Raw genomic sequence first — 27,126 nt, 5'->3', positions numbered from 1 at the left:
CCCAAGGTTGAGATCAGGGATCTTTCTTAATTATATGTCTACCATATTCTTTGAGGCAGGATCTCTCAGTGAAGCCCAGATATGACTAGTCTCGCTTGCCAGCTTGTACCAGGGATTCCCCTGTCTCTGCCTTCTTGTAGGTCACACTCCAAACCCACACAGCACTTAGTTGGGTTCTGGGGATCAAACTCATGGCAAGCACTTTAACCACTGAGTCATCATCACCAAAGCCCAGTTTGAATCTTCAATCCTGGTTTAAATCACCATAATTTCTCATTCATAGAGATAGACTTTCATATCTCTGCTATGTATTTATTTATATAATTTCATCATGCATGACTATTTAATAACATGCATGATTTTTAAAACAACTCTAAGTGATTAAATCTTTTTCTTAGTATTAAGGAATTTTCCCATGCAACCATTATTAATATTTTTTGTATTAGTTTTTCTTTGGTGCTACTTTCAAATTTCATTTTTCAATTATTTTAGATTTATTTATTTCATTTTATGTTTATCAGTGTTTTGCCTAAATGTATGTATGTGCACCATTTGTGTGCCTGGTGCTTGTAAAGGCCAGAAGAGGACATTTGATCCCCTGGAACTGGAGTTATAGATGGGTGTGAGTCACCATGTGGGTGCTGGAAATTGAACTTAGGTCCTCTGGAAGATGCTCTAAACTACTGAGCCATCTCTTTAGCTCCATTAAATTTTAATAGAAAGTACTGATATCCTAGTAAGATAGCATATATAATATTCATTTAGAGTTACTATTGTTTATTTAATGACTAATGATATGTATGTCCCGTGCTGACTACAGAAATGAATCAACTCTAGCTGGGCTTGGTAGTACAAGCCCGTCATCCCAGCTACCAAGGAGAGTGAGGCAGGAAGTTCACAGGTTCAAGGCCTGCCTGAGCAAATTTGATCTCGTCTCATCCAATAAAAAGTTAAAAAAAGAAAGAACAGTAACCAGGAACCTAGCTCAGTGGCAGAGTGCTTGCCATATGTTCAATCCCTAGTAGCACCAAATAATAATATAATAATGAGTTCTAAATACTATTTGTTGAAGATATATTTTAAAAGGATAAAGCACTGAGAAGGCATTGAGGACGAGGAGAGAAATCTTGCCTAACTGGGGGCTGTCAGAAGACTAGAGAAAGTATCCTCTCTAAAGCAGATAGTAATCAAAACTCCAGGGAAGAACACTTGTGTTTTCATATGGTCCTCCATAGGTCCCAGCAAAAGAAGCCTAATAATAGTAAACAATGTCGTGTGCAGGTAGACCCTGAGCTAAAGGACTGAGGACTTTTACAAACTGCACATGTTAAAGGTTTCTGCTTCTTGTACAAGTATAATGAGCCTGCTTCTGTCAGCCCATAAAATAGCCTGGGATTTAGAAACAAGCCTCATGTCACTGGCAGCATTGAAGACCTCTGACCATAGGACACTGAATTTGTGTGGCTTTCTCATTTTTCCATCCACGTTGGCAGCATGGCCTAAGATGCCTCCCACGTGATTTCCTAGTTACATCACCATAGCTCATTACTGAGATCACATCACCAAAGAAGCGGACCCCTAAGTACATGCTGCCGAGCTGTTGATAGCGTGCGGATAGTAACTATCACTCATTGAATGAAAAGTGAATGGCAGTGATTAAGCCAGTAAGGAATAAGTGGAGTGAAGCTCATTAGGTCTGTTGGCACTGTGGGCTCCTTCTAAGAAGGCGAGACTGTCTCACTGAGGCCATTATGTAAGTCTGTGTCGGGCACGGTTTAATTTGCTTCTCTTACCCTAGGTTCTGCGACAACGGAAGCAGACATTTTCCACCAGGCACTTCTGGAAGGCAATACTGCTACTGAAGTTGCTCTGACAGTGCTAGACACCATATCATTTTTCACCCAGTGCTTCAAGGTAAACATGAGTTTGGGTTCAGTTGGTGTCCCGGAGAGGAAAACATTGGACAGGAACCAGCTGGTCAGAGGTAGGAGCAGTGGGGGACCCTGGTGCCAAGCCAAGGTTGACTGTGCTACGGTGAAACCTTAAGAGATGACTGAAACTCAATCATCCATAACATGAAGGATTCAGGCTAGAAGGTCCTTGATCCCGCTCTGCCTCTCAAATTCTATTGTTTTATATTTGCCTTTAGAATCAGTTTTCTACCAGGCATGGCACCACATGCCCATAATGTCAGGACTTGGGCGACAGAGACAGGAGGGTAGCGACAAATTTGAGAGTGGCCTGGTCAATCTAACACGTTCCAGGTCAGCCAAGGCCAGGTGGACAAAGAAAGAGGATGGGGAAGAAAGAAGGAGGGAGCGTTTTCTTTCATGTTTTTATTAAAACAACTCGTAATTTTTACTGGAAATCATGAGAGCATCAGTCAGCCAAAATCAACAAGATAGCTTGTAAGGATAATGTCCAGGCAAACTGACTGGCTGCTCAGGATTTTCTCAGATGTTTTTTCTCTCAACCCAAATCATCATTCCTTTGATTTGTAAAAGAAAGTAAAGGCAGTTAGCTTGCAGGCTTACTGGAAGGGTAAACTAAGATAATAGATGTGAGTTTGCTTTGAAAGTAAGAACTACGTGAGCATAATGTAAGTATGAGAACCCCAAAGGGGAACCACACCTGCCTTCTCTCCAGTTACAGATTATTGGGGCCTGTGTTTGTCTGTTTGTTTGTTTGTTTGTTTGTTTGTTTGTTTTTCTTTCCTCCCCTTTCATTTTATAATTTATTTATTTTCCATCCCGGCCCCATTTCCCTTCCCTCCTCTCCTCCCATTCCCTCCCTCTGTCTCCTCTCTGCCCACCTTCAGTCCACTCCTCCTCTGTTTCTCCTCTGATATCCCCTGGAGATCAACAAACCATGGCGTGTAAAGTAAGTCTAAGCACCTCCCCTTGCATTAAGGCTGGGCAAGGCAATCCAGTATGTTTCCTCCCCTTTCTTAAGTAATATAGTTAATTGCTTTGGGCTTCCTGATATAATATGGAAACTTGCTCCATGCTTCTCAAAGACATTATAAGGGAGAATTGGATAGCATACTAATAAAGAGGTGTAAGCAGGGCAGTGGTGGCACACACCTTTAATCCCAGCTCTCAGGAGGAAGAGGCACTGGATCTCTGTGAGTTCCAGGCCAGCATGGTTTACAAAGTGACCAGGATAGCCAGGATACAGAGAAACCCTTTCTCAAAAACCAAACAAACAAAAAAGTTATAGTAGGCGTTCTTGCAAAACTTTAGGTTTGTTTTGATTAAAATAACACACACATCTATTTTTCATCATGTCAGCAGATAGGACATCGGGTCTCATGACTAGGCTTTCGTTCCTCCCTGCTTTTCTGATATGTTTTTATTTTTTAAATAGATATTTATGTATTTCTTAAGCACTTTACAAATGCTAACTTCCTATTTTGGGTGCATGCAAAGCACATAGTGTGTCACTGTTCCCTTACTTTGTAATAATAAATGGCCATGGTGATGACACAGGAGAATGTGGGATCTTTTTGAAGTTACTGGGATTCCAGATGCTGTGCTACTGTGTCTGATCTTACATGGATTCTGGGAATTGGAACTAAGCCCCTCAGGCTTTCATGCCAAGCACTTTTACCCACAGAGCCATCTCTCTAGCCCCCATGTTTTCATTTTAATTTTTGTTTTCTCCTTTCTGTTTTTTGTTTGTTTGTTTGTTTTTGCAGTGTTGGGGATTGAACCCAGGACCGTCACATATAGACAGACACTTTAGCACTGAACTATACATTGGAGCCCCTTGGTGATTTATTTTAAAGTAAATTTCATAAATAACTGATATCTCTGCACAGCTGTACTATTTATTGTTTTATATGCCCATTTATAAGAGGCATTTAAATAGTCGGTTGTTGTATCTGTTTCCTGAACTCATGGAATGTTTAGTTTGTTACCATTGCATAAATATGTGTTATACAAAATGGACTTCCAAAAGTAAATTAGATAACAGACTTTTAAAAAGAATTGTTATTTGTCTTAATTATTAGTCTCCTAGAGAAATGCAAAGGCCAGTTGCCTTTGTATTTGTTTTTAAGTTTTTGAATATGTTAATTAAAAAATTTTAAAAAAAATTAATTCCTCCCAGTCAGTCATGACTGGACATGTGCCTAATCTCAGCAAGAGGATCATGACTTTGAGCCAGCCTGGGCTATGTATGTAGCAAGTTCTAGCTCACCCTGAGCTGCATAAAGAGAACTTTAAGAACAAAAGAAAATGAAGGAGGGATGAGAGATGAAATATTCTTTCCATATTCATGTATTTTGATGTGTTCCATTGGAGGAATAATTTTTTTAGCTATTCTAAATGCTAACATTTCTCTCTCTTTCCCTCTCTCCCTTCCTCCTTCCTCCCCTCCCTTTCTTTTTTTTTGTGTTTTTGGGTTTTTTGTTTGTTTGTTTGTTTTTTCAAGACAGGGTTCAGCCCTGGCTCTACTGGATCTCACTCTATAGACCAGACTGGCCTTAAACTCAGAGATCTGCCTGCCTCTGCCTTCCAAGTGTTAGGATCAAAGGCATGTGCTGGCATGCCTGGCTTAAGAGTTTCAGTATCCTAGATAGAGTTTATATGGTGTTTCAAGATTTCCAATTTAAGTTGAAGCTCACCTGAATATTCTCAACTAAAGTACTCAAAATAGTCTAAAAACTTCCAAAGGCCAAATAGTAGATTCATAAGCAGATACTGGTCATGCAGTAAAATTAGTTCTCTTGTATGTAGGGGAGAGGATAAATTAAATGCTTCTATAAACTGGGTTTTTTTTTTTTGCTTTGTTTTGCTTTTCATGTTTTATAGAGCCAACTTTTAAATAATGATGGCCACAACCCATTAATGAAAAAAGTATTTGATATTCATCTTGCTTTTCTTAAAAATGGACAATCTGAAGTGTCACTGAAACATGTCTTTGCCTCGCTGAGATCTTTCATCAGTAAGGTAAGAACAACTTTGAACTCCTAGGAGCTCAGGGAAGACAGAGGAACGGAGACCGACCGTTATGGTGACACACACAAACAGCCACTAACTACCACTGCCTTTCTACATACAAGCAGAGCAGAGCAACACCTATATTGAGGAGTGGGCAAAGAATCCTATAAAATCGGAGCCTGCTTTTGCTTTTACTGTTATACCTTGACATTTTCAGCAGGCCCTTTTCAAGGGTCTCCCTCTGCACCCTCTTTTCTCTCTCAAGATTCAACCCAGGGCACCACATTCCCAGACCTAATGATATTTTTAACTCACCAAATTCACCAATTTTTCTTTGTCTTGCTTATCATACAATAAGACTAACATTGATGAAGCCCTGGTCTTGCTTATTTAAAAAAAAAAAACTGTGCATAAGCACTTTGAAAGCAGCAACTAACTTTTAGAACTCTGGGATCTTGCATAATAACCTGCCAACGAACAAGCCTTACCTTTCATTGTATGTAGAAATTAGGTAAATGTGAAGCTTTAAAAACATTTCCATTCTTAAAAAAAAAATTCCATTCTTTAATATACTTTAAGAATAAAGGAACCCATGGAAAAGTGAGTTCTCTACAAGCATGATAGGATAAAGGAATGGAAATACATTTAGAAACAATTCATTTAACAGTTACTAGGAATTTAGTTATTGCATGTACTCCTGAGGGCTTACTGGCAATAGCTGAAAAATATATGTACATCGACAAATGCCATCATGGTGTGAAGTTTGCACAGAGAACTGGGTCTAGCTTAGCAGAAGTTTTCCTTCGGCAGTAGGTGGAGGAGTTAGTGTGGACTGAGGAGATAAAACTGCAAGTGTAAATGGCAAGCAGAAAAATGGGTAGTCAGCCATCGTAAGAACTTGACTTCATCTTTTAGGGATCAGACAGGCACGGAAAGGTTTTAAGCAGGGAAGTAACACAATTCGATATGTACTAAGAGAGAATTGGTGTGACCAGGGGAAAGTAAACCTCTCGAAAAATAGTGGGAAAGACATTGGCTGAGAGAGAGGCAGGCAGCGCTCTGTGAATTCAAGGGCAGCCTGGGCTATGTAGCCAGTTCCAGGCCAGTCAAAGCTGCATAATGAAACACGGATGAATGAACAATAAAAGGAAGGGAGGAAGAGAAGAAAAGAGATTGGTGGTGTTAGTACCAAACAGTGAAAAAAGATATAAATAAAACATAGTAAAAAAGAGATGAGGGCCTGGCAAAAGTCAGTGGTGCATGAATATGGAGATAGAATATGCACCAAAGAGAATTATTGGACTTGATCACCAGTTCACCAATAAAATGGTGGGTGTTTTCTCAGATCTGAAATCTAGGGGACAAACTATCCGTAAGGTAAAAAATAATGAATACTGGCTTGTATTGAATTCAAGGTTCCTCTCGAACATTGAAATCCATGGATCTGGAGAGAGCTCTGGGTTGGAGTCATTTTCCATTCATCTATTCTGTATTTACTGAGCACAGTCTCAAGTGCCGTACTGGAGAGATGATTGTGGAGATACAAAACAAGAATACTCTCCGACCCAAGGATGTTCACTCTTGGGAGGTAGAGACAGAGAATGAACAACAGAACAATTCATAATTACATTCGGTTCTAGGACAGAAACAAGCAAAATGCTATGGTAGAGTACAAATGCCTTTAACTTGTGATGGGGTGACAGACCAATTAACCCATTTTAAGTGGAAAATAAGTGAGTTAAAATGGCCTTCAACATGACTTATTGGGCATCATACTTGAGCAACACAGCACACATACCTCATATTGCACTTAGAAAGAGAACAGAACTCAGAATTTGACATTAAAATCTCTACTGAATACATACCTCTTTTGCTCCACTGTAATTTTTTAAACTCTTCATTTGACCATCATAATTTGGGGACTGTCTCAAACTGATATGCATTATATAGTAAGATATGAAGTATGAAAAAAGACCTAGCCACACAAATGGTTTAAGGAAGAACATCCTAGGAAGAAGTACGTCCTTTTGCAAAATTCTTGCATCAGGAAAGAGTTTGGAATATTCTAGAACATAACTAGAATTTAGTCGGGAGAATATCCGCTTATAAGGGAACTCAGTAGAATGGCTGGATTTCCCCAGAAAGGATATAGGGGGAAAGCGGAGGTGGGATCAGAACATTGGAGAAGGTAACACAGAAGGGGTTGAAAGAGAAATCTATGAAGGGGACAAGGGGAACAGTGACAGAAGTGGCAAAAAAGGCAAGAATGGAAGATGTCATGGAAGCCAAAGTGGGAAAGAGTGTCAGCATCCTCATGAGGTACAGAGTGGGCAAGTGAGGTGAAAGGGCGCATTAGAACTAGCACTGAGGAAGTTATTCATGATTTTGGCCATTGCTCGTGTCTCAAGTGATGTAAGAAGACTTACTGTAGGAATTAACTGTATGGAGCTATGCCCACCCTTAAATGTTTTCATACTAGAGTATCTTGTCTAGTAAGTGTTAATCTAATCTTGTGAAACTTTATGAGATTTCCCAATTTTCCCATCAGAATGCATTTATTAAATTTCTGATGCCTGCCTAACACTGCACTTGCTACAAAGGTAAAAAAAACAAAACAAACAAACAAACAAACAAACAAAACTGAAAAAAAAAACAGCAGATAAATTCCTGAAATGTGGATTTAAATTCAAGGTTTCCAAGTAGGTGACACTGAATCTATAGAATCCCCGCAAAAATTGCCATTATGCATTCTGAAGCAGCTTGCTTGTCTCGACTTGCAAGCACAGGAAATTCTAACAAGCCCATGTTAGAGATGTAGTTTATCTTCCACAAAACAGCCGGCTGAATACATTCTCAAAGCAGCAGGCCACTTGGCTGTTTTGAAAACTTGGTGACCACTTGGGTGCTCTTTTTTCTATGACACAATGTGTCTTAATTGGCACTGTTTGTGGAGTAGAAAATAGACAGGTGTATACGAACATTTCACTCTGCCCATCTCTATTTCGTTAAAAATAAAATGATCAATTTCACTCCTAATGGCTTTGTTATTATTTTCTCAGCACATGGAACATTAGAATGAGCCTTTATATATAAAGCAAACACTAAGCAATGCAACTGTTCTTCCCATTATAAGACCCCATTTGAGAGGCGTCATTCATCATTCAGTCATTTCATTTATTCTGTAGATCACTGAACCTCTGTTCCTCATATGTTTTGGACTGTCTTGGGCTCTTCTTAGATTGACAGCATTTATACCAAACACCTTTACATTTTGTAATGACTACTCCACTGACTTGACTTGTCCTACCATTAACATATGCTTGTCTGCATGGTCACAAGTTCAGACTATCTTGAGAACAGAGCTCTGACCTCATATAAATTTGTTATCCTCTAAAGCACCCAGCATGGTTTTAGGTGAGAAGCAGTCGACGCTTGATAATTGGTGGATTTTATTAGATTTTCAGATGCTCATTCTATTTTCCTTGGTTAGTTTCCCTCAGCCTTTTTCAAAGGAAGAGTAAACATGTGTGCTGCATTTTGCTATGAGGTTTTAAAGTGTTGTACTTCAAAGATCAGCTCAACCAGGAATGAGGCATCCGCACTTTTGTATCTTTTGATGAGAAACAACTTTGAGTATACGAAAAGGAAAACCTTCTTGAGGACACACTTGCAGGTGAGTAGCAATCAAAGGTCGCTGGCCTCTATCAAAATCAACATCTGTAGCTATAAAGACAGCTCAGTTGGTAAGATGCATGTTCTGCAAGCATGAGTACCTGAATTTGATCCCGAGAACCCACATTAAAAAGCTGGGCATGGGGCTGGACTGTTGGCCCAGTGGTGAAGAGCGCTGGTTGTTTTTCCAGAGGACCTAGGTTTGATTTCCAGCACCTACATGGTGGCTCACAACCATCTGTAACTCCAGCCCAGAGCATCTGTTGTCCTGTCCTGGCCTCCTTGGGTACAAGGCATATACGTGCACAGAGATACAGACATACATGTAGTCTAAACACCTGTACTCATGCAGATAAAACATTTTTTTTTGTTTTTTTTTTCTATGTTTGGTTGGATTTTGGCTTTTTTGTTTTGTTTTCTTAGACAGGATTTCTCTGTGTAGCCTTCCTGTCCTGGAACTCACTCTTTGACTAGGCTGACCTTGAACTCACAGAGATCTGAATGTCTCTGCCGCCTAAGTGCTAGGATTAAAGGTATGTGCCACCACTGCCCAATGATAATACAGATTTTAAAGCTGGGCATGTGGTATGCACTTGTAATCCCAGGACTGAGGAAATGGGAACAGGCAAAACCCCGGGACCAACTGGCCAGCCAGGCTAACCTTACTTGGCAAGTTTTAAGCCAGTGAGAGACCTTGCCCCCCAAAATTAAATAGACAGCTTCTGAAGAATGGTACCCAAGGTTGACTGACCCCTGGTCTCCACACATAGGCACAGATGTGCACCTGCAAACATGTGCTCTCCTCCCCCCTCCTCCACAAAGATCAACATCTATAGTTACTTGGGAGACTAAGGCAGGAAGCTAGTAACTTCAAGTCCTGCCTTGTGGGTAGAGTGAGATTGATGCCAGCCTGGGTAACATGAGAGACGTTGTATCTCAAAACAAAAGGTCAAAATATGGCTGAGGTTATAGCTCAGTGGTAGAGTACTTGCCTAGCATGCACAAGGCTCTGGGTTCTAGTTTCAGCACTGCAAAAGAAATCATTGTCTGGCTTTCCCTTCCTGTGCCGTAGTTCTCAGATGGTCATCTGCTACTTGAAGTGGGACTGGTCCAAACTGAGATGTGTTGAAAGTATAAAGACTAAGTACATAAAAGTATAGAGCATCTAAGTTGACTTATATTGTTTATATATTGAAATGATTTGTCAAATTGGGGAGGGGGTAGTTAAAATATATCAAAATAAACTTCGGGTCAGCAAGATGGCTCAGTGGATAAAAGTGTTTGCTGCCAAGCCTGACGACCTGAGTTTGATCACCAAAAAACACATGGTGGAAGGAGAGAAAGGATTTCTGCAAATTATCCTCTGATCTTCACATGCACACATAGCAAGAGCGCGCGCGCGCGCGCGCGCGCGCACACACACACACACACACACACACACGCACGTACGCATGTATGCACACACACAAATAAATAAAGCTAGTTTCACTTCCATCTCTTTTTCATTGTGGCTACTTATATATATGACTCACATCCTTTCTCTTCAACAAGGCTTCTCTAAGGTATAAGTTTTGAGGGTATGCCCTAGCTCAGATTCCATGACAATGGCCTCTCTGTACCTCAGCCTCTTTAAACATAAAATGGGAGAAACTCTACCACATAGAATTTTGGGGAGGCTCAAGTAAGATGATGGAATTACATTGTTAGATGATACACGGCAGGTGATACGGGCTGTTTTGCATGCATCAGCAGAACCTTTATTTAACAGTGAAAGAGTGCCAGGCATGATGGCACATGCCTAAAATCCAAACATGTGGGAGACTAAGGTAGGAGGATTGTACATTTGAGCTAGCCTGGGCTACAGGACAAGAACCTGTCTCAAAAAAAAAATTAAAAAAAGAATTGACCTGGGGACGCTTGCACCTGTCCCATATATTTGAGAGACGAAGGCAAGAGGATCACTTGAGCCCACAAGTTCAAGATCAGCCTGGATAACATAGCAAGACCCCATCTCAACAAACAATGAAATTAGTCTCAAGATTTTGTGGAAATCACAGAATTTTATGGAGATAACTATCTGCTTAACTCATAGCTCGACTACTTATGTGCTGTGTGACCCTAATCGAGTTACTCAATCTGGCTGAACCAGTTTGCTCGTCCGTAAAATGAGGCCGAGTATTTGTTACCTTGCATGGTTAGTATGAAGGCAGCACAGAGAACACACTGTGTGACAATTATTATTGTTTCACATCTCCATAGCGTTGTGATTATTTGATGTAACAACTCAGAATCTAAGCACAGTTGGGACTTCTTGGCTCAGTAGGCTACTGTGTAATATAGACAGTCTCTAGTTATGTATCTTCTTTGATCTGACCCATTAGAGCTATTTACTGGAGAAAGGGTTTTTTATAGGGAAACAACTATTAGCGGCTTTTTTGAAATTGCCATCAATCAACTACAATTCTACTAGAAAATAATAATCACTTAAAAACCCTCTCTAGAGGTATGGTTGCATAGTAGAGCCAGCCAGCACTACCTGGGAGCTCTTCTACTGTTTGCTTTTGTGTGAAGTCAGCTGAATACCCACCATCCCTAAAATATGGCTTTGATTCATTTACCAGTAATGCCTGAAATTTTCTATTAAGAGTCCATTCCCTGGGCCTAAATATCAGCTCTGTCGGTGCTTTATTTAATATAGACAAGTTAATAAAGATAAAGACTTAGAATAGCATCGAGCATACAGGAAGTGCTCAATGAAGAGTTAACTATAGGCTGCAGAAATGGCTCCGTGAATACACGTGTTTGCCGTGGAGCCTGATAACTGGAGTTTGATACCTGGGCCTGTCCTTCATGGTAGAAGGCTAGAAATAAGTCCCCCAAGTTGTCTTCTGACCCGTACACGAATGCTGTGGCATTGCAGGCCTGCACACCCAAGGAAGTAATAAGATAAAATCAACAAGGGTAAGAAAATTTACAGTGTCAACTGGCTAATAAAGTCAGAATTTAGATGTAAGGCATTCTGACTCCAGAGCATTCATAGTCACTACTGTATCTTGTCTTTTTGGATCAAGAGGAAGGCATCCAGCTGTTAACATCTGAGCATGAATTATTTTGACATTCACTCAAGGTTGTAGACTAGCACATTATATAGAATAGACAAGTGCTACAGAATGAGAAACCGTTGAAGAAAAAGGTCAGTCATGCTCAAATTCATCATAACTACCGTCACGTGAGCATATTCGGTGGGAAGGCCTGACCGCCACCATTGTATCAGGTGTGTGGTGTGGAATCTTATTTCTGTTTCTTTTTTATCAGTACTTTTTTAAAGACAGGGTCTTACCATAGAATCCTGGCTGCACTGAAACTCACAGTGATCCTGTTGCTGCCTCTGCCTCTACCTCTCTGCCTCTCTGCCTCTCTGCCTCCGCCTCTGCCTCCTGAGTGCTGGGATTACAATCAAACACCACAACATATGACTGTGTAAAATGGGAAAGCTGGGCATGGCAGCGAGAGCCTGCAGTCCAGCCCCAGCTACTGAAGAGACTGAGGCAGGAAGACAGAAGTTAGATGCCAGCCGGGACACCGTATAGCGATTCCCCTCCCTACCTCCCGGAGCAGGATTTCTTCAAAGCTATTTGAAAAAAAAAATAACCTTTATTTCTTCCCACAGATAATAATTGCTGTAAGTCAGCTGATAGCTGATGTAGCCCTAAGTGGAGGCTCGAGATTTCAGGAGTCTTTATTCATTATCAATAATTTTGCCAATAGCGACAGACCTATGAAGGTATGGAATAAACTGAAACCACTTTGGCTGCGATTGTGAGTCACTGGTAGAGTGTGCACTTACCATGTACAATGAATGCCCTGGCTTTGATCCCCAACACCACAGTAATGAATAAAAACCACTGTAACTAACAAAGGGACTTTATGCCCTTAAAGTGTCACGGAATTCACAATGATTGTTAGTATGGAATGTATAGAATGTGAGCTTTATGAGTTGATAGCTTTTATATACCACTGGATCGCTAGCAATTATATTCAGCATTAACTGAATAGATTAAACAAATGCACATCTGTTAGTAATAAAATCTGTGTCGTTTTCTCTGCTTGATTTCTAAACTTGCTCAGAAAATGAAAGTATTTTTCTTTCTTAACAATTTTTACCGTTTACAATACTCGCTAATTCAACACCGAGTTTGAAATTGGAGAAAAATCTCACTTCTTAGAATGGCTAACAGACCCAATGGCAACAGATGGAAATGGCACAGAGGGGTTTCATTATTTGTTGGGTTTGTGACTTCCAAAAGCTCTGTTCACTGGTTGTGGCTTGCTGTGACAGTCCAAAGCTGTCATTCCTCGGCTCCAGTTCATCAGAAGCAAACCTAAGATTCCGACAACCATTGCTGTTTCACACCTGCTTAAAAACTAGAGCAGTGTAAGAATGCATCTCTTACTGGGCTGCCTGGAAGACAGGTCCTGATGTCCTTCCAGGGAGATAAACTGTCCCCATTCTTGGGAAAGGTCATGTTCTAGTATATTTGACAATATCGTATAAAATCTGAAAAAAAAAAATTAATGCAAAGCTCACAGTCACCACATATTGATGCTTGGGACGTGTAGAAACTGTGTACCAAAAAAACCATTCCCGTAGGAATGCTGCTTGCAGGGAGAAAAACACTGAGTAGTGCCAGCTGCTCCCAGTCTGGGAAAGTTTGCTTTTCAAGCGGCGCTGCTGGTTTCCCAGGGGATCAGTGTACAGTCCAACTAATCCCAGGAGCACAGAAGCAATGTATGCTATTCCAGCTATTTTACTGATGCTCTAAGAATTCATGTTCCCAGTGGTTACCACACTCAACGCCATGTTAGACAGGTAGCAAGTGACATTTTCCAAGTGAATAGGACTGAGAACTCTTGCTTTCCCTTGACTCGTTTGTGAATGACTTAGTGGTATCTACTAAGGCCACCCTTACCAACAAACCTTGTTACAAGAAGGTAAGCCTTTCCTTTGGGAAGTCGAGTTTCTGTTAATAAGTGGAAAGAGCTAAGATGCATATACTAATTATTTTTAAAGCAGCCAAAAAGGCAGAACAGCATATTATCTTCTCATTAAGTCCCATAGTCATGTACTTGTCCCATCCCCATCTTGAGGTCAGGAACACTTTGAGAGGTTAATGTTCTCTTTAACCTCTCTGGAGTGTCATGTGACTCACAACCTCTCATTTGTGGAAACGGACAATTGGCAGCAGGATCTTCACTGGGGTGTGTGTTACAGTCGGTGGGCAAGACAGGCACATGTATCAGTGTGGACAATCGCCTGTAGAGCCACATTGGCTGAGCCTCTCAGCCGCTGCATGCCCCAGTTTTCCCATTGGTAGAAATGCACGAGAAGACTACTTAACATATAGGATTGTTGTAAACATGAAAGCATATAAAGCCCCGGGATCACTACCTGGTACCGAGGTGCTATCAAGAACTTTCAGTTACTGCTATAAGCAAACCACAAACATACAGAATTCACAGTGGAGGAGCCAGGATCCAAAGCCAGCCAGTGTGACTCCAAAGGTCATGTTTTTATGCACTGTAAGTATATTGCCATCGAGTTCAAACGCCTTTGAAGCCTAGTTAGTTACATATTTTTAATAAAATAACTAATTAAAACTTCTTTAGAGTTGGCACATGCAACACAGTACCACGAACTGTTAACAAGGAATAGAAACTTTATTAAGTTCCTCAGGACTGGATGATCATGCTTAGAGCCTATTGATAATACTGCTAAATATATGGGTTTTGTTTTGTTTTGTTTTGAAATTAGGCAACTGCTTTTCCCACAGAAGTCAAAGATTTGACCAAGAGAATCCGAACTGTTCTTATGGCCACTGCCCAAATGAAGGAGCATGAGAAAGATCCGGAAATGCTAATTGACCTCCAGTATAGCTTAGCTAAATCTTATGCCAGCACACCAGAGCTAAGAAAAACCTGGCTCGACAGCATGGCCAAAATTCATATAAAAAATGGAGATTTTTCTGAGGTGACTGCTTAAAATTGTGTTCTCCCTGGGACTCCTCCAACTCCTTTGAACACATTCTGACCCTTCTTTCTCTGTCGTCCATTTCTAGGCTGCCATGTGTTATGTCCACGTAGCGGCTCTAGTTGCAGAGTTTCTTCACCGAAAAAGTAAGACCTTCCTGTTCTGAGATGGGAGGACTCTCGGCTGGCAAACTGATTTTTATCTTTGCAGCTTGCAATTGTGAATGGGATAGAATGGGGCTCTTAAAGATATGTTTACCTTCAGCCTCATTCAGGGCTGAACAGACGTTGTTATAAAAGAAGGCTGGAGTGCTCACTTTGGCTTCGGTTTCTGTAGAAGGTTACAAGAATAAGTGACATAGAACACGGCTGGGCCTGGTGCCCAGTGTTTATTTCCCAAGACTATGTCCCTGGATGACTGCCACAAATGAAATTCTTCCTAGGGCTTAGGAGAAGCTCTGCATAATACAGGCAGATCACTTCATTCTCCCTCCTTATCCTTCCCCAACAACTGTCCGTGGACTTGGTGTCTAGAGCCATTTATATGCAGTGATACCTGAGTGTTAATGGGGATCAGGCCCTTGAAGGACATCAATAGCTCTGCATCCCTAATTCAGGATTTCCAATTCAGGGATCGGCCTGTATGCTTCTCTGTTCCCCAACAGTATTGCGGAGTATTAGAACTACTCAAATAGCAAAACAATTGAGTAAGGTTTAAAAGATAATTTGCAGTGATTATTGCAATCGAGACATCTGCTATGTATCAGTGTTCAAGCTGCTCGCTTCAAGCCAGTCAACCAAATAACATGAGGGCAAAATGAAAGCAACTTAAAGAAGTCTTATTAGTCAGGCTTGGGCTATGAGGACACAACCTTGTCTTTTTGCTTTTTAACTCTGGGATTTATGTGTTTTTCATTTCACATCTAAGGTTCAGTGTTCAGGTGCCGTGTGTAAAATAATGGCCACTGTAGAGATTCTTCCCAAACATGACTATAATGATAAAACTATGCAGTCCTTTCATTTAAATTTGGGGCAGGGTAGGATCTCATGTAGCCCAAGCAGCCCTCAAACTTGCTATGTAGTCAAGGATGACCTTGAACTTCTCCTTCTCCTGCTCCCAAGTGCTGGGATTATAGGCATGCACCACCATGCCCACCCAGTTCATGCAGCACTGGATACCAAACCCAGAGATTTGTGAATGCTAAGCAAGCATACTACCATCCAAGCAATATCTCCAGCATTTTACTTGTATTTTAAATTAATATTTTGATACTGAAATGCTTTTGAACAATCCGAGTTTTCAAATTGGTATATCAGCTAGGTGTAACGGGGGCTATAATCCCAGCACATTGAGGCTAAAGCAGGAAGACTGCCCAAACAACCCAAGGCAGCTTGGGCTCCATGGTGAGTTCTAAGTCAGGGTGAATTACAGAGTATGAACCTGAAATAGAATTCCAGGCTCATTACGAATTATTAAGAATTAACTCTCTAGATTTTGAAAATAGGTAATTATATTAGAAATTCTTCCTGAGAATCTTGTTTTACTCACAAGTATAAGGGCTTTAAATTAAACAAAAATTAAGGATGACTTATCTAAAAAAAATACCAAAAAATGAGTGTATTCCAGTTTTCTCCTTTTAGTGCATATATTGCTTTCATTTTCTTCTTTTTTCTGCTTCTAAGGATTGGTCAGATGGCTACAGGTATGATTAGCATGTGCTCTAGCACCAAAGCTACACACCCAGTCCCTATGAGTAGTTCTGAAATGGATATTAAAAGAAGATTCATTCATTTCATCTTTTTAAATTATAACACTGATGTGTTTGTCAGGTTGCCCTAAACACAAAACTTGAAGTTGTACATTCCCAATCCATTGACATGAAGATCTTTAACATAGTGCTGTGGCTTTAAATGCTTTCCAGAGAAACTGGCTTCCCATTAGCCCAGCTTTCTAATTAGTGAGCACCTGAAGTAAGAGTTCCATTATGCATAAACCCTTTAGATTTTGAAAATAGGTAATTATATTAGAAATTCTTCCCAAGAATCTTGTTTTATTCACAGGTACAAAGACCTTCAGCCTAAGCAAAACCAAGAATGAGTTATCTCCATTAGTCCATCCTTAGCTTTAGAAAGACTATTTTTGCTCTAGTTGTTTAAATATTAAGTAGCTAGCTACCTTCATCACCAATCTGACATGTCTTAACAAGTGGATGTAGCCCAAACTTGTCATCATGTATTTCATATTACCCTTAAGGTGCTTTCAAATTTATCCTTCATTAAAATCAAAGAGCAAAGGAGGAAAATGATGTTTTGCATTTTAAACAAAGAAATGTTAAATGTTAATTTTGAATGCTGTTTATATATTTACTTATAGGTTCTGTCTATTTTTGGACCTGGAGAATTCTACTTCCTTAAACCAGAAAACCTAATTCTAAAAGAGCAGCAGTAGTAAAAAAAAAAAAATCCTCAGGGTTTTTTCCACCTTAGCTTCAGTGATTCAAAAACTCTCCAAAACAGCTTCTTTTTTCAATTAGCTGCTTAAACTATGAGAGTGATATCAAGATAGTTGGCTAATCTAAAACAGTTAAGTGCACTATAAAAATATTCTTGATCAAGATGGAATAGAATGCTGTCTTAGCTAATACATTGGAAGCAAATGTTCTATCATGTAGACTTCTTTAAAAAATAAAAATTAAGTTTGTTCTATCTGGTGGTTTCCTGGCCCCCAGGGATAGCTACTATCCATTGTGAAAACTCTGCAACCCAGCATCATTAGAAGAGTCTAGAGAAGACCCGAATATTTAAGCAAGATATATTTTAAGTAACATTTAGTGATGACCATCAAAGCATTCTAGAATTCTTTGTTTTCAATTAATTGTCCATTGATACTGAAGATAAGAGGCGTGTTTACATTTTAAATCCCTGACAGGTGTCTAGCATGAATTTCTAAGCACTGTACTTGAAGCTCACTCCTCTGGGATGGAACTCAGGGTGGCGTACTCATAGAACACAAGTCCTCCATTGTTGAGTTATGCTCTCGGCTGGCCCCTAAGCCATTTCTCTTGAAGAGAGCTATAAAAATACTCTTAATCGCAATGGAATAGGATGCCAATTAGCTGATACATTGGAAGCAAATGTTCTATCATTTAGACTTTTTTATCAAAATCAAGTTTGTTCTATCCAGTATTTTCCTGGCCCCCAGGGATATCTGCACAAGTGAAAGACCACTGCTGGAACCTTCCGTTCCTTGTTTCAGGACTGAAGAGCCAGGAGAGGGGGAAGAGGGCAGCTGGGACCATGGCTCTTACTTAGAATTGCAGCCCTCAGGAGTGGGAGGGTTAGAAGCTGGAGGCCAGCCTGGGCCACAGTGAGTGCTGGCTACAGTGGAAGACCTTGTCTCATTTCTGCCCCTCCCTGTCAGAAAAAAAAGAAAGAAAATGAAAGTGGACGGAGGAATGCAATTGACCCTGACCCCACCCCACCCTCTAACCGGCAACCTTGCCCTTGCTCTTTGTACCAGAGATACCTTACAGACAGATTCTCATGCCTTTCCCTTTCCCCACGTCAAGTGGAAGCAGTGATGGGGGCACTTTTCTTGCCCCCAAATATAACCTCCAAGATGTCAGAATGTCTTTCATTTTGTCTGAGAACCTCAGCATTTCTGGATCTCACTCTCTAAAGACTAGACTTTGGCATTCTTCTCTCTTTTCCTGAGAGAGGGCACAACTCTTTCCCCCAGGGAAGACAAGAGTCAAGTTGTCTGCATTCCTGTACCACCACATAGCATCCTCGTTCAGCAAAGCTTCAGGCCTTCGGATTCCCCCTAAGCCCAGAAGATGTAATTTCCTCCTCCATAGAATCTCTTCTCATTCCTTATAGGGTAATGCTGCTTTCATTGCCAAGTTTTCTACTCAGTCTCATATAGCTAAAGTTCCACAAAGCACTTCATTCCCTTGTTTATTCCTAGTCAACCCCCCCCCCATGCTCTCACCTCAAGATCTTACCCCTTCCTCTTCTGGCTTCTATTAAGAATTGGCCTTGCTACCTACCCCCTCCTCCAAAATCCTACCCATTATTTTCCTGGGATCACCTGGACTGTTTCCATCTTTAGAATGGCATGCGGAAATATGAAAGCAATAGCTATGAAGCATTAAATCAAGGGTCCAAATCAAACCTAGGTGGAGTGTACCTCACCCATAATCTCGGCACTTGGGAGGCAGAGACAGGAGGATGGCTATAAGTTTGATGCCAGGTGCATCTGAAGTGTGTCTTTGTTTGTCCTCTACACACAAGATCCTAGAAAACCCAGATTGTAGTAAAACCATGTGGCCTTCTCCAGCTAGAGTCTCACTCCACAAGAACAATTTGGGCCCCAGCTGTAAAAGTTCTTTTCGGCTAGAGTTTACTCCCTCCTTCCCAGGCTCCAGCTGCCAGCTGTTCTTTAATTCTGTCTTGAGAAAGTTACTTCCTAACATTGATAGGCTTATTTAGCAATAATAATTCATTTAGTCCTTCTTCCATGCTAGGCTCTATTCCAAACCTGTGTTCATGTAACTCTCACAAACTAATCTTTATTATTATTCTTGTTATTATGGTAGTAGAGGTAGTGATGATGATGAAGAAGAAACCTTATGAGTACTAGGGAGACAAACATCCAAATTCACACAGTGAAGCAATGGTAGAGTCAGGTCTGTCTAACTTTCAAATCTATGGTTTTTTTTTTTTTTTAATGCCCCGTTCAGTTTCTCCATGGATGTTTTATCTCTGCCATGTGTTTCACTTCCTGTCTGTCATGTAAATCCTTGGCTAGTCTCTTCCAATAACTGACTGACTTCCCTTTCCAACTCTCAGTGAAATTTAAACACTAGAGATGATTACCAAAGGTCATTCAGTTGTTACCCCAAAACTGTTTGCCCTCTTGTCTAGATGCTAGATCAAATGTACAAGGGATGAGTATTTGAATATAATTTTTATACTAGGAGATCATCTACACCAGCTATTGAAGATGGTACACCAAAAACACAACTTATAATGAATTTGGGCTCACTTTGAGCAGGGAGAAGAGTGATAGACTATAATAGATCTGAGTAATACATGACATTATTTTCATGGCTGAAACTTGTACTTATGACTTTGACCCAAAGTCATTTGTGTTATAAAAATAGTGTATCCTTTTAAGGGTGTCTGTTATTTACCAAATTTTTTTTTTGGTAATAAATATACTCCCTTTCTGATTTTCCACACAGAATTATTCCCTAGTGGGTGTTCAGCCTTCAAGAAAATTACTCCCAATATAGATGAAGAAGGAGCCATGAAAGAAGATGCTGGAATGATGGATGTTCATTACAGTGAAGTAAGATCCCAGGACCTGCATTGTTTGTCATTTTTAGAAATTTCCCATTTCAGGATTTATTTGTATTAAAAGTTACTAGATCTGGCTTAACTTCAAAAGTTACTAAGGGTTGATGAGCTTTAAGTCATAAAACTTCTAAGCAAAGGAATTCCTGTTGACAGGGTAGAATCTTGTCTCTGCGACTCGCCCCACTGTCTTGTTTTCAAATGCAGTGTTTAGAGGGCCGCGAAGATGGCTTAGCAGTTAGGAGCGTTGGTTTTTCTTTCTGAGGACCCAGGTTTGATTCCCAGCACTCATGTGGTGGTTCATAAGCACCTGTAATTCCAGTTTCAGGGGATCTGATACCCTCTTCTGACCTTCATGGACACCAGGCACTCACATAGTATACATACATCCATGCAGGCAAAACACCCATAGGAATAAGATTAATAAAGGTGTTTTTAAAATGCAGTACCTGTGACCAGATCCCATTCAGCATATGAAAAAGGACTCCACAAAACTAGAGTTAACATTATCTTCTTTTGAAGTAGAACTCTAAATAGACAAAGTATGTCACAAAGTTGCACAAATGGAAATATCCTGCTCCCTACTTCAGATGGATAGAAAACAGTTTTAGTTGTCCATTAATAAAGGTCTGTTTAGCACTAACATAGGAGCAAGCCTAGAGACTTGGCAATAGAAAGGCTATAAAATGATGGAATATGATGTCCAAGTTCAACTCTGGAGATAGTCATTGAAATAATATAGGTATGTGACATGCAAAGTCAGAGATGTAAGGCAAGGAAGGTTACCATGGTTGTGATATGAGGGATGGGTTGTGATATGATAGGTGACTGGCTAGGGGCTGGAGCAGAGTCTTGGAGAAGGCTGCCCTAAGTGTCCAGATGTGTGATAATCATGGCATAAACCAGAATAGTGAAAGATCCAGGTTAGGCATGTAGCTCAGTTGGCAGAGTACTTGCCTTGCATGCATAAGTCCTGAGTTTGATTCTCAGCTACACATAAACTGGTTAAGATGGTACACATCTATACTTCAGTGTATGGAAGGTAGAGACAGGAGGATCAGAAGTTTAATTTCAAGACCACCTTCATCAACATAGTGCATAGGAGGCCAGCCTGAGCTACATGGAACCCTGTCTCAAAAAACAAAACAAGCTTGGTGGCAGTGGCACACACCTTTAATCCCAGCACTAGGGAGGCAGAGCCAGGCAGATCTCTGTGAGTTCAAGGCCAGCCTGGTCTAAAGAGCGAGATCCAGGACAAGCACCAAAACTACACAGAGAAACCCTGTCTCAAAAAACCAAAAACCAAACCAAACCAAAAAATACCTAGGAAATACAATAGGAAGGGAAAAAGAAAGAATTGATGCTTAAGAGAGGTTTGGGAATTGTGGGAAAATGATAGCTACTATTTGCAGGGAAAGGGATGAGCACTTATTTTTTTAACTATAAAAATGAGTTTTAATTATATATTTAAGTGGAATTTACATGCAGAAAATAATTCAATAAATAAACATTATTATACTTATATACCAGCAAATATCTTTAAGAGATATATAATTGAACTATCCAAAGTTTGTATTTACATGATAGGGGATAAGAGAAGAGGGGAGTGCATATCACGAGAGGACATGACAGTGTTGCAAAGAAGTCTACCGCCTTCCAAGAAGAAATAAAAATATTTTAAAATAAAAGATACCACCCATACAATAAAATTCTAAATGCCAAGCGTTAAAAAAGGTAAATGTGGCATAACAGTTCTAGAAACTTTTCTTTTTTTATTGAAAATAGATTTTTTTCATACAATGTATTCTGATCACAGTTTCCCCACCCCAATTCCTCCCAGATGCTCCCCACTTCCCCACCCACCCAAATCCATACTCTTTCTTTCCTCTTTTTTTAGAATACAAACAAGTATCAAAACTAATATTATTACTAACAAAATGAGATGAAATAAAAACAAACAAACCAGAATAAGACAAAAAAAAGCGCCAAAGAAAAAGCACAAGAAACATACAAATGCTGACACATACATTCACACACACAGAAAACCCATCAAAACTCTGAACCTGTAATATATGAACAAAATATCTATAAGGTTAAAAAAAAAACTTCAAAAATACCATTGAGGTTGTTTTGTGTTGGCTATATACTGCTGAGCATGAGGCCTGCCCTTAGGTGTAGTTTGCATATCCAGGGAGAGACTCTTGGCGAATGGTACAGTCTCTGTGAGCTCATATGGACATCAGCCCTCCTGTGCATAGAAGGCCTTGTTTCCTTGGTGTCCTCCATCCCCTCTGGCTCTTACAATGCCATATTCTGTAGGTCTTTGAAGTGTTTGAAGATTACCTATCTATCTGAAATATGTATACCTAGAAAACTTAACTAACATGGCTACAAGTTTGACTATCATAGAAGACTAATTATTAATCTGTATTTCTTAATTATCCATTACAATCTAAATGAGTTACATAAACATAATATCTCAAACGAGAATAGAAATATATATATATACATTATAACAAAATTAAGTTTAAACTTGTATCAATAAACTAAAATCTATACCAATGTAAAACATTTTAAACAAGTTGTTGTTCTTTAAAAGTAGGTTCATTAATCTACCCTTTTATCTTATCATATCTATATCCTATATATCTGTATCATATCCCCTTTTTTCTTTAGAAAGAGGTCACATTTATAATCAACCTGTTTTAAATAAAGATATTGGTTTTTCTCTGTCCCACACCAGAGGGCTCTTCTGATTTGGGACATAAGAATCTCTTAACCTTTTATTTTAGCAATATGTCTGGGTTTAGAGAAGTAGTGAGCCAATTCCATCTCCAAAGCCAGCTTGATATATTTGGGAATTTGGGCATAGCTTCTCTTACTATTTCTTGTTGGAAGGGGGCGCTGTATCTTATGGGGACACAAAGAAAATTTTAGGATTATGGAGTAGTCTGTGAGGGTATATCATTTGAGCCAGTTGCCTTGAAATGGTTTTGGATGTTGGATCATCTGGGCCTTGATGTCATTGGAGACCTTTCAGGGGGTCTTGGCTGGTCAAACCTGATGTAACTTAATCTGGAACAAATCCATAGCCTCTGGCTTTCTGTGGAAACAAAAGCTGAGCCTCTTTTCCAAAGTAACATATCCTTATATCCAAATTTTGAAGTCAAGGTACCTTTAAAATACACATTTTGGCATAACTCAACAGCTTTTAAAATCAAATGTTTTTCCCTAGTTACGAATATCAAAGAGAACATAATCCAGATTCTCTGTGTGATAGTCATCTTTATGTGACTTATTTTATATATTAATTTTACTGTCTCTTTAAAGACTTTATTTTTAAAAAACTATATTTGTTTATATAACTGTATATATTACTTTTTCTCTCCCTTTCAAGCCTATGTACATTTTTACATACATTGTAAACTATTCCATCTGAATCAGTCTTATTGTGAACCTATTGCTTTAAACTGCAGCATTCTAAGACTGAAAGGGCGCTGTGGCTGCTGGCTCCGCCCACTTTAGCTTCCCAACATGGTGGTGGTACGTTTTCTGCCAGGTCTGGGAGCCATCAGCTCTCAGAAATAGTGGGTCTATGCTTCTATCAAAGCAGCGTGTAGCCCAGAAACCTCTTTTTTTTTTTTCCTTTTTTTAATACTAGTAAAGACTAAATCTACCACACAGTGTAATGTGCTGCTGGCAGACGCCTCATTTCGGCCATACTGCCCGTCAAAGGTAAACGCCAGGAACCCACCAACTTGAGAGAGACAACGAGGAAGCTGTTTTTAGCTCTGTTTTTTTTTTTTTGTTTTGTTTTGTTTTGTTTTTTTTTTTTAAGGTTTTAGGTGGAAACTCTTGCCAACCCTTTGGGTGCCATTTGTAGCTAGAGAATTTCTCTCCAGCTCCCGCCAAGCCCTGCCAGTCCCGGAGCCCACTTATAAAATAAACATACAGACACTTATATTATTTAAACTGCTTGACCATTAGCTCAGGCCAATCACTGTCTAGCTCTTACTCTTATATTTAGTCCATTTCTATTAATCTATACTTTGCTACGTGGCTTGTGGCTTACTGGTACCTTATATTTTTCTTGTCCTGGCAGCTGCAGGCAGTCTCTCCCTTCCCTTTCTGTTCCCTCAATTCTCCTCTCTGTTAGTCCCACCTATACTTCCTGTCTGGCTTTTGGCCAATCAGTGTTTTATTTATACAGAGTGATATCCACAGCAATGTTTCTCTACCAGAACTGTAGTATTCAGTTATCCCCTAGGTCCATGGCCTATCGAGTCTCAGGTTCTTAGTCACCCAGGCAGTGCTGGACATGGGTTCCATCATGAAATAGGCCTTAATTTTAATCAGATAGTGGTTGGTTTCTCCTACAACCAGTGCATCTTGTAGACAGATCGTTTATAGACAGATTGTAGATGACAAGGTTTGTGGCTTGATTGTTTGCCTTTCTCCTCCAGTAGCGTACAGAATGCCGTCCACTAGTCAATATGAGTAGAGGCTCTAGAGAGGCACCAGCTTGACTTCTCTGTTTTCAGTGAATTATGTGTTGTCTTCAGCAATAGGACCTTACCATCAGTTTGTGAACAGCAAAGGATAGCCTTGGCAATAGCCTGGGTTGTTTGGTGGTTCCCATGGGCCCTCTTTGGCCAACAACTTGAGTAGATGTAACCCATTCCCAGCACTGGAGGTTTCATTTGGTGGCAAGAGATGTCTAGCTGGGGCTTTGTCCCTGCCATTATTTGATGATTCCATGTAGATTGCATTTATTTATGTATATAATTTAGGAAGCTTCTACTGTATTAGGATTCAATATAACCCTCAAATAGCCCTTATTTCTAGCTGTCCCTCACCATATTACCCCCTTAACCTACTCTTTCCTCCCCCTCCTATTTGATCCTCCTGTTCCAGTAACCCCCCCACCCATCCATAAATCCATAACTATTCTGTTTCCCCTTTGTAAGGTGATCCAATCCTACCCCAAGTCCCTTACTCTATACCTAATCTCTGTGGTTATGTGGATTGTAGACTGCTTATCATAGACTTAACAGCCAACACAACATACAAGTGAACAGATGCCATATTTGTCTTTTGGGGTTTAGATTACCGGTGAGTACTATTTTAAAAGAAACTAGAGGTTTCACTTGAGGTGAAAGGTTATCAAAATGGAAATAATCAGACTGCTTGAAATGCAGAATTGAATGTAAAGAGACATCAGGTTGGACATAAACATCTGCAAGCTATAGCCTTGTCAGAGCCTAAGCAAGGTGAACAACACAGACAGAACATGGACAAGAGTTCACAAAGGCTGGAAATAGGAGCAAAAGAAAAAAAAACACACACAGAAGCAGAGATTGAAGTAGTATACCATCCTATAAAATTATATTTTATAGCAGTTGCCATGAGCCAGGCATGGCAGCAAATACTGTAATTCCAATTCTTAGAAGGCAGAGACAGAAATGATCTCAAATTCTAAGCTAACCTGAGCAGCATAAGGAGATTCTGCCCCCAAAGAAATTGGCTTGTCAGCTTTTCTATAGTCATCTGTGTATTCTGTATGATTTAGGGCATATGCAATCATGCCACAGAAACATGATTTTACTTTTGTCAGTCTGTATGCCCTTTTTCTTTTGATTGCCTTATTTCACCAGCTCGGACCTCTAGGGTGGTACTGAACAGAAATGGTGAGTGTATATCCTTGCATTGTCCCCAGGTTTACAATAACACTGTTTGGCCTTAAGTGTGTAGTAGATGTTCTTTGAGATCAAGGAAGGTCCCTTGTATTCATTTTCACCCAGAATTCAGTTTTACTGTCATGAACAGATAATGATTTTTTAAGAAAATATTGATATAATTTTAAAGATTTATTTTTAATATTTAATATTTTTGAGATTATAATCTATTTATATCACTTTCCCTGGTGTTGTTTGTTTTTACTCTTTTTTGGGGGGCCTGCCACCCAGCTCCCAAATAAATCACATGTAGACAAATTCTCAATTATAAATGCCTGGCCTTAGCTTGGCTTATTTCTTACCAGCTTTCCTCAACTTAAATTATCCCATCTACCTTTTGCCCCTGTACTTTTTCCATTCTCTTACTTCTGTAAATCTTACTCTTACTCTGTGGCTTGCTGGGTAGCTGGGTGACTGGCCCCTGGAGGAGTCCTCCTTCTCTGGTTCCTAGATCTCCTTCTCCTAGATTTCTCCTTCTATTTATTCTCTCTGCCTAACAGCCCCTCCTTTCCTTTCTCCTGCCTACCTATTAGCCGTTCAGTTCCTTATTAGACCAATCAGGTGTTTTACACAAGCAAAGTATCTCAGCTTCACAGAGTTAAACAAATGCAACATAAATAAAAGTGACACACTTTAAAATAATATTCTACAACATTCCCCCTTTTCTTTCCTCCCTTCAAACCTTCCTGTGTATCCCCCCACTTTTTCAAATTCATGGCCTCATTTTATTTCATTGTTGTTGTTGTTGTGTGTGTGTGTGTGTGTGTGTGTGTATTTCTAAATGCATATATACAATCTGTTCAAGTTGTGTGTTACTTGTATCTGATTAAACACCTTTTCTGCACTTATTTCTTTTATTAGGCTTATGTAGTGGTATATTCCTTGAGCTTTTTAAAAAAAATTACTAACAACTTTCAATTCCTGAAATAAACACCATTAGTTTTTAACTGACTTCTTGGTATTTGAGACAGGATCTCACTATGTATCCCTGGCTGGCCTGAAACTTGCCATGTAGACCAGGCTGGCCTGGAACTCACAGAGATCAATCTGTTTCTGCCTCCTGAGAGCTAGTAGTAGAGATATGTGCCACCATGCCCAGCCTGCTGAAATTCTTACTATAGCCAGTGAATGTTAATATGCTGATTCTTTATTCAAGTATTCACATTGATTATGAGTTACAAAAGAAGGCAGTCTAGATAAATAAGGTTGTTCCCACCCTTAAAGAATCACAGCTTATTTGGAATGTCAGCTACCTAGACAGTGTGCAAATATTGTAGAACTATAAATATTTACCCCATCGATTCATAGAATGGGAAACAAAGTATTTGTACCTTGCCTTCCTTATCCAGACCAGGAAAAACATCTAGGAGGGTAGTACCTAAGCTATTCTA

General features: G+C 39.8%; 1 protein-coding gene across 3 annotated transcripts in view; it reads left to right on the top strand.

Annotated features, from left to right (window-relative positions):
- The window catches only part of Dock11 (dedicator of cytokinesis 11), a 184,050-nt gene that overhangs the window by 137,786 nt on the left and 19,138 nt on the right, over positions 1-27,126 (top strand). For all 3 annotated transcript variants that reach the window (XM_006992962.4, XM_015986474.3, XM_015986475.3), the window contains 7 exons: positions 1,799-1,914; positions 4,815-4,952; positions 8,434-8,616; positions 12,286-12,399; positions 14,428-14,643; positions 14,732-14,789; positions 19,889-19,995. In XM_006992962.4, coding sequence (XP_006993024.1) covers positions 1,799-1,914; positions 4,815-4,952; positions 8,434-8,616; positions 12,286-12,399; positions 14,428-14,643; positions 14,732-14,789; positions 19,889-19,995 — 932 coding nt within the window. The remainder of the gene's footprint in view (positions 1-1,798; positions 1,915-4,814; positions 4,953-8,433; positions 8,617-12,285; positions 12,400-14,427; positions 14,644-14,731; positions 14,790-19,888; positions 19,996-27,126) is intronic.

Source organism: Peromyscus maniculatus, chromosome X (assembly GCF_049852395.1).
Source record: "Peromyscus maniculatus bairdii isolate BWxNUB_F1_BW_parent chromosome X, HU_Pman_BW_mat_3.1, whole genome shotgun sequence".
NCBI lineage: Eukaryota > Metazoa > Chordata > Mammalia > Rodentia > Cricetidae > Peromyscus > Peromyscus maniculatus.
This window is presented reverse-complemented; position numbering and strand designations above follow the sequence as displayed.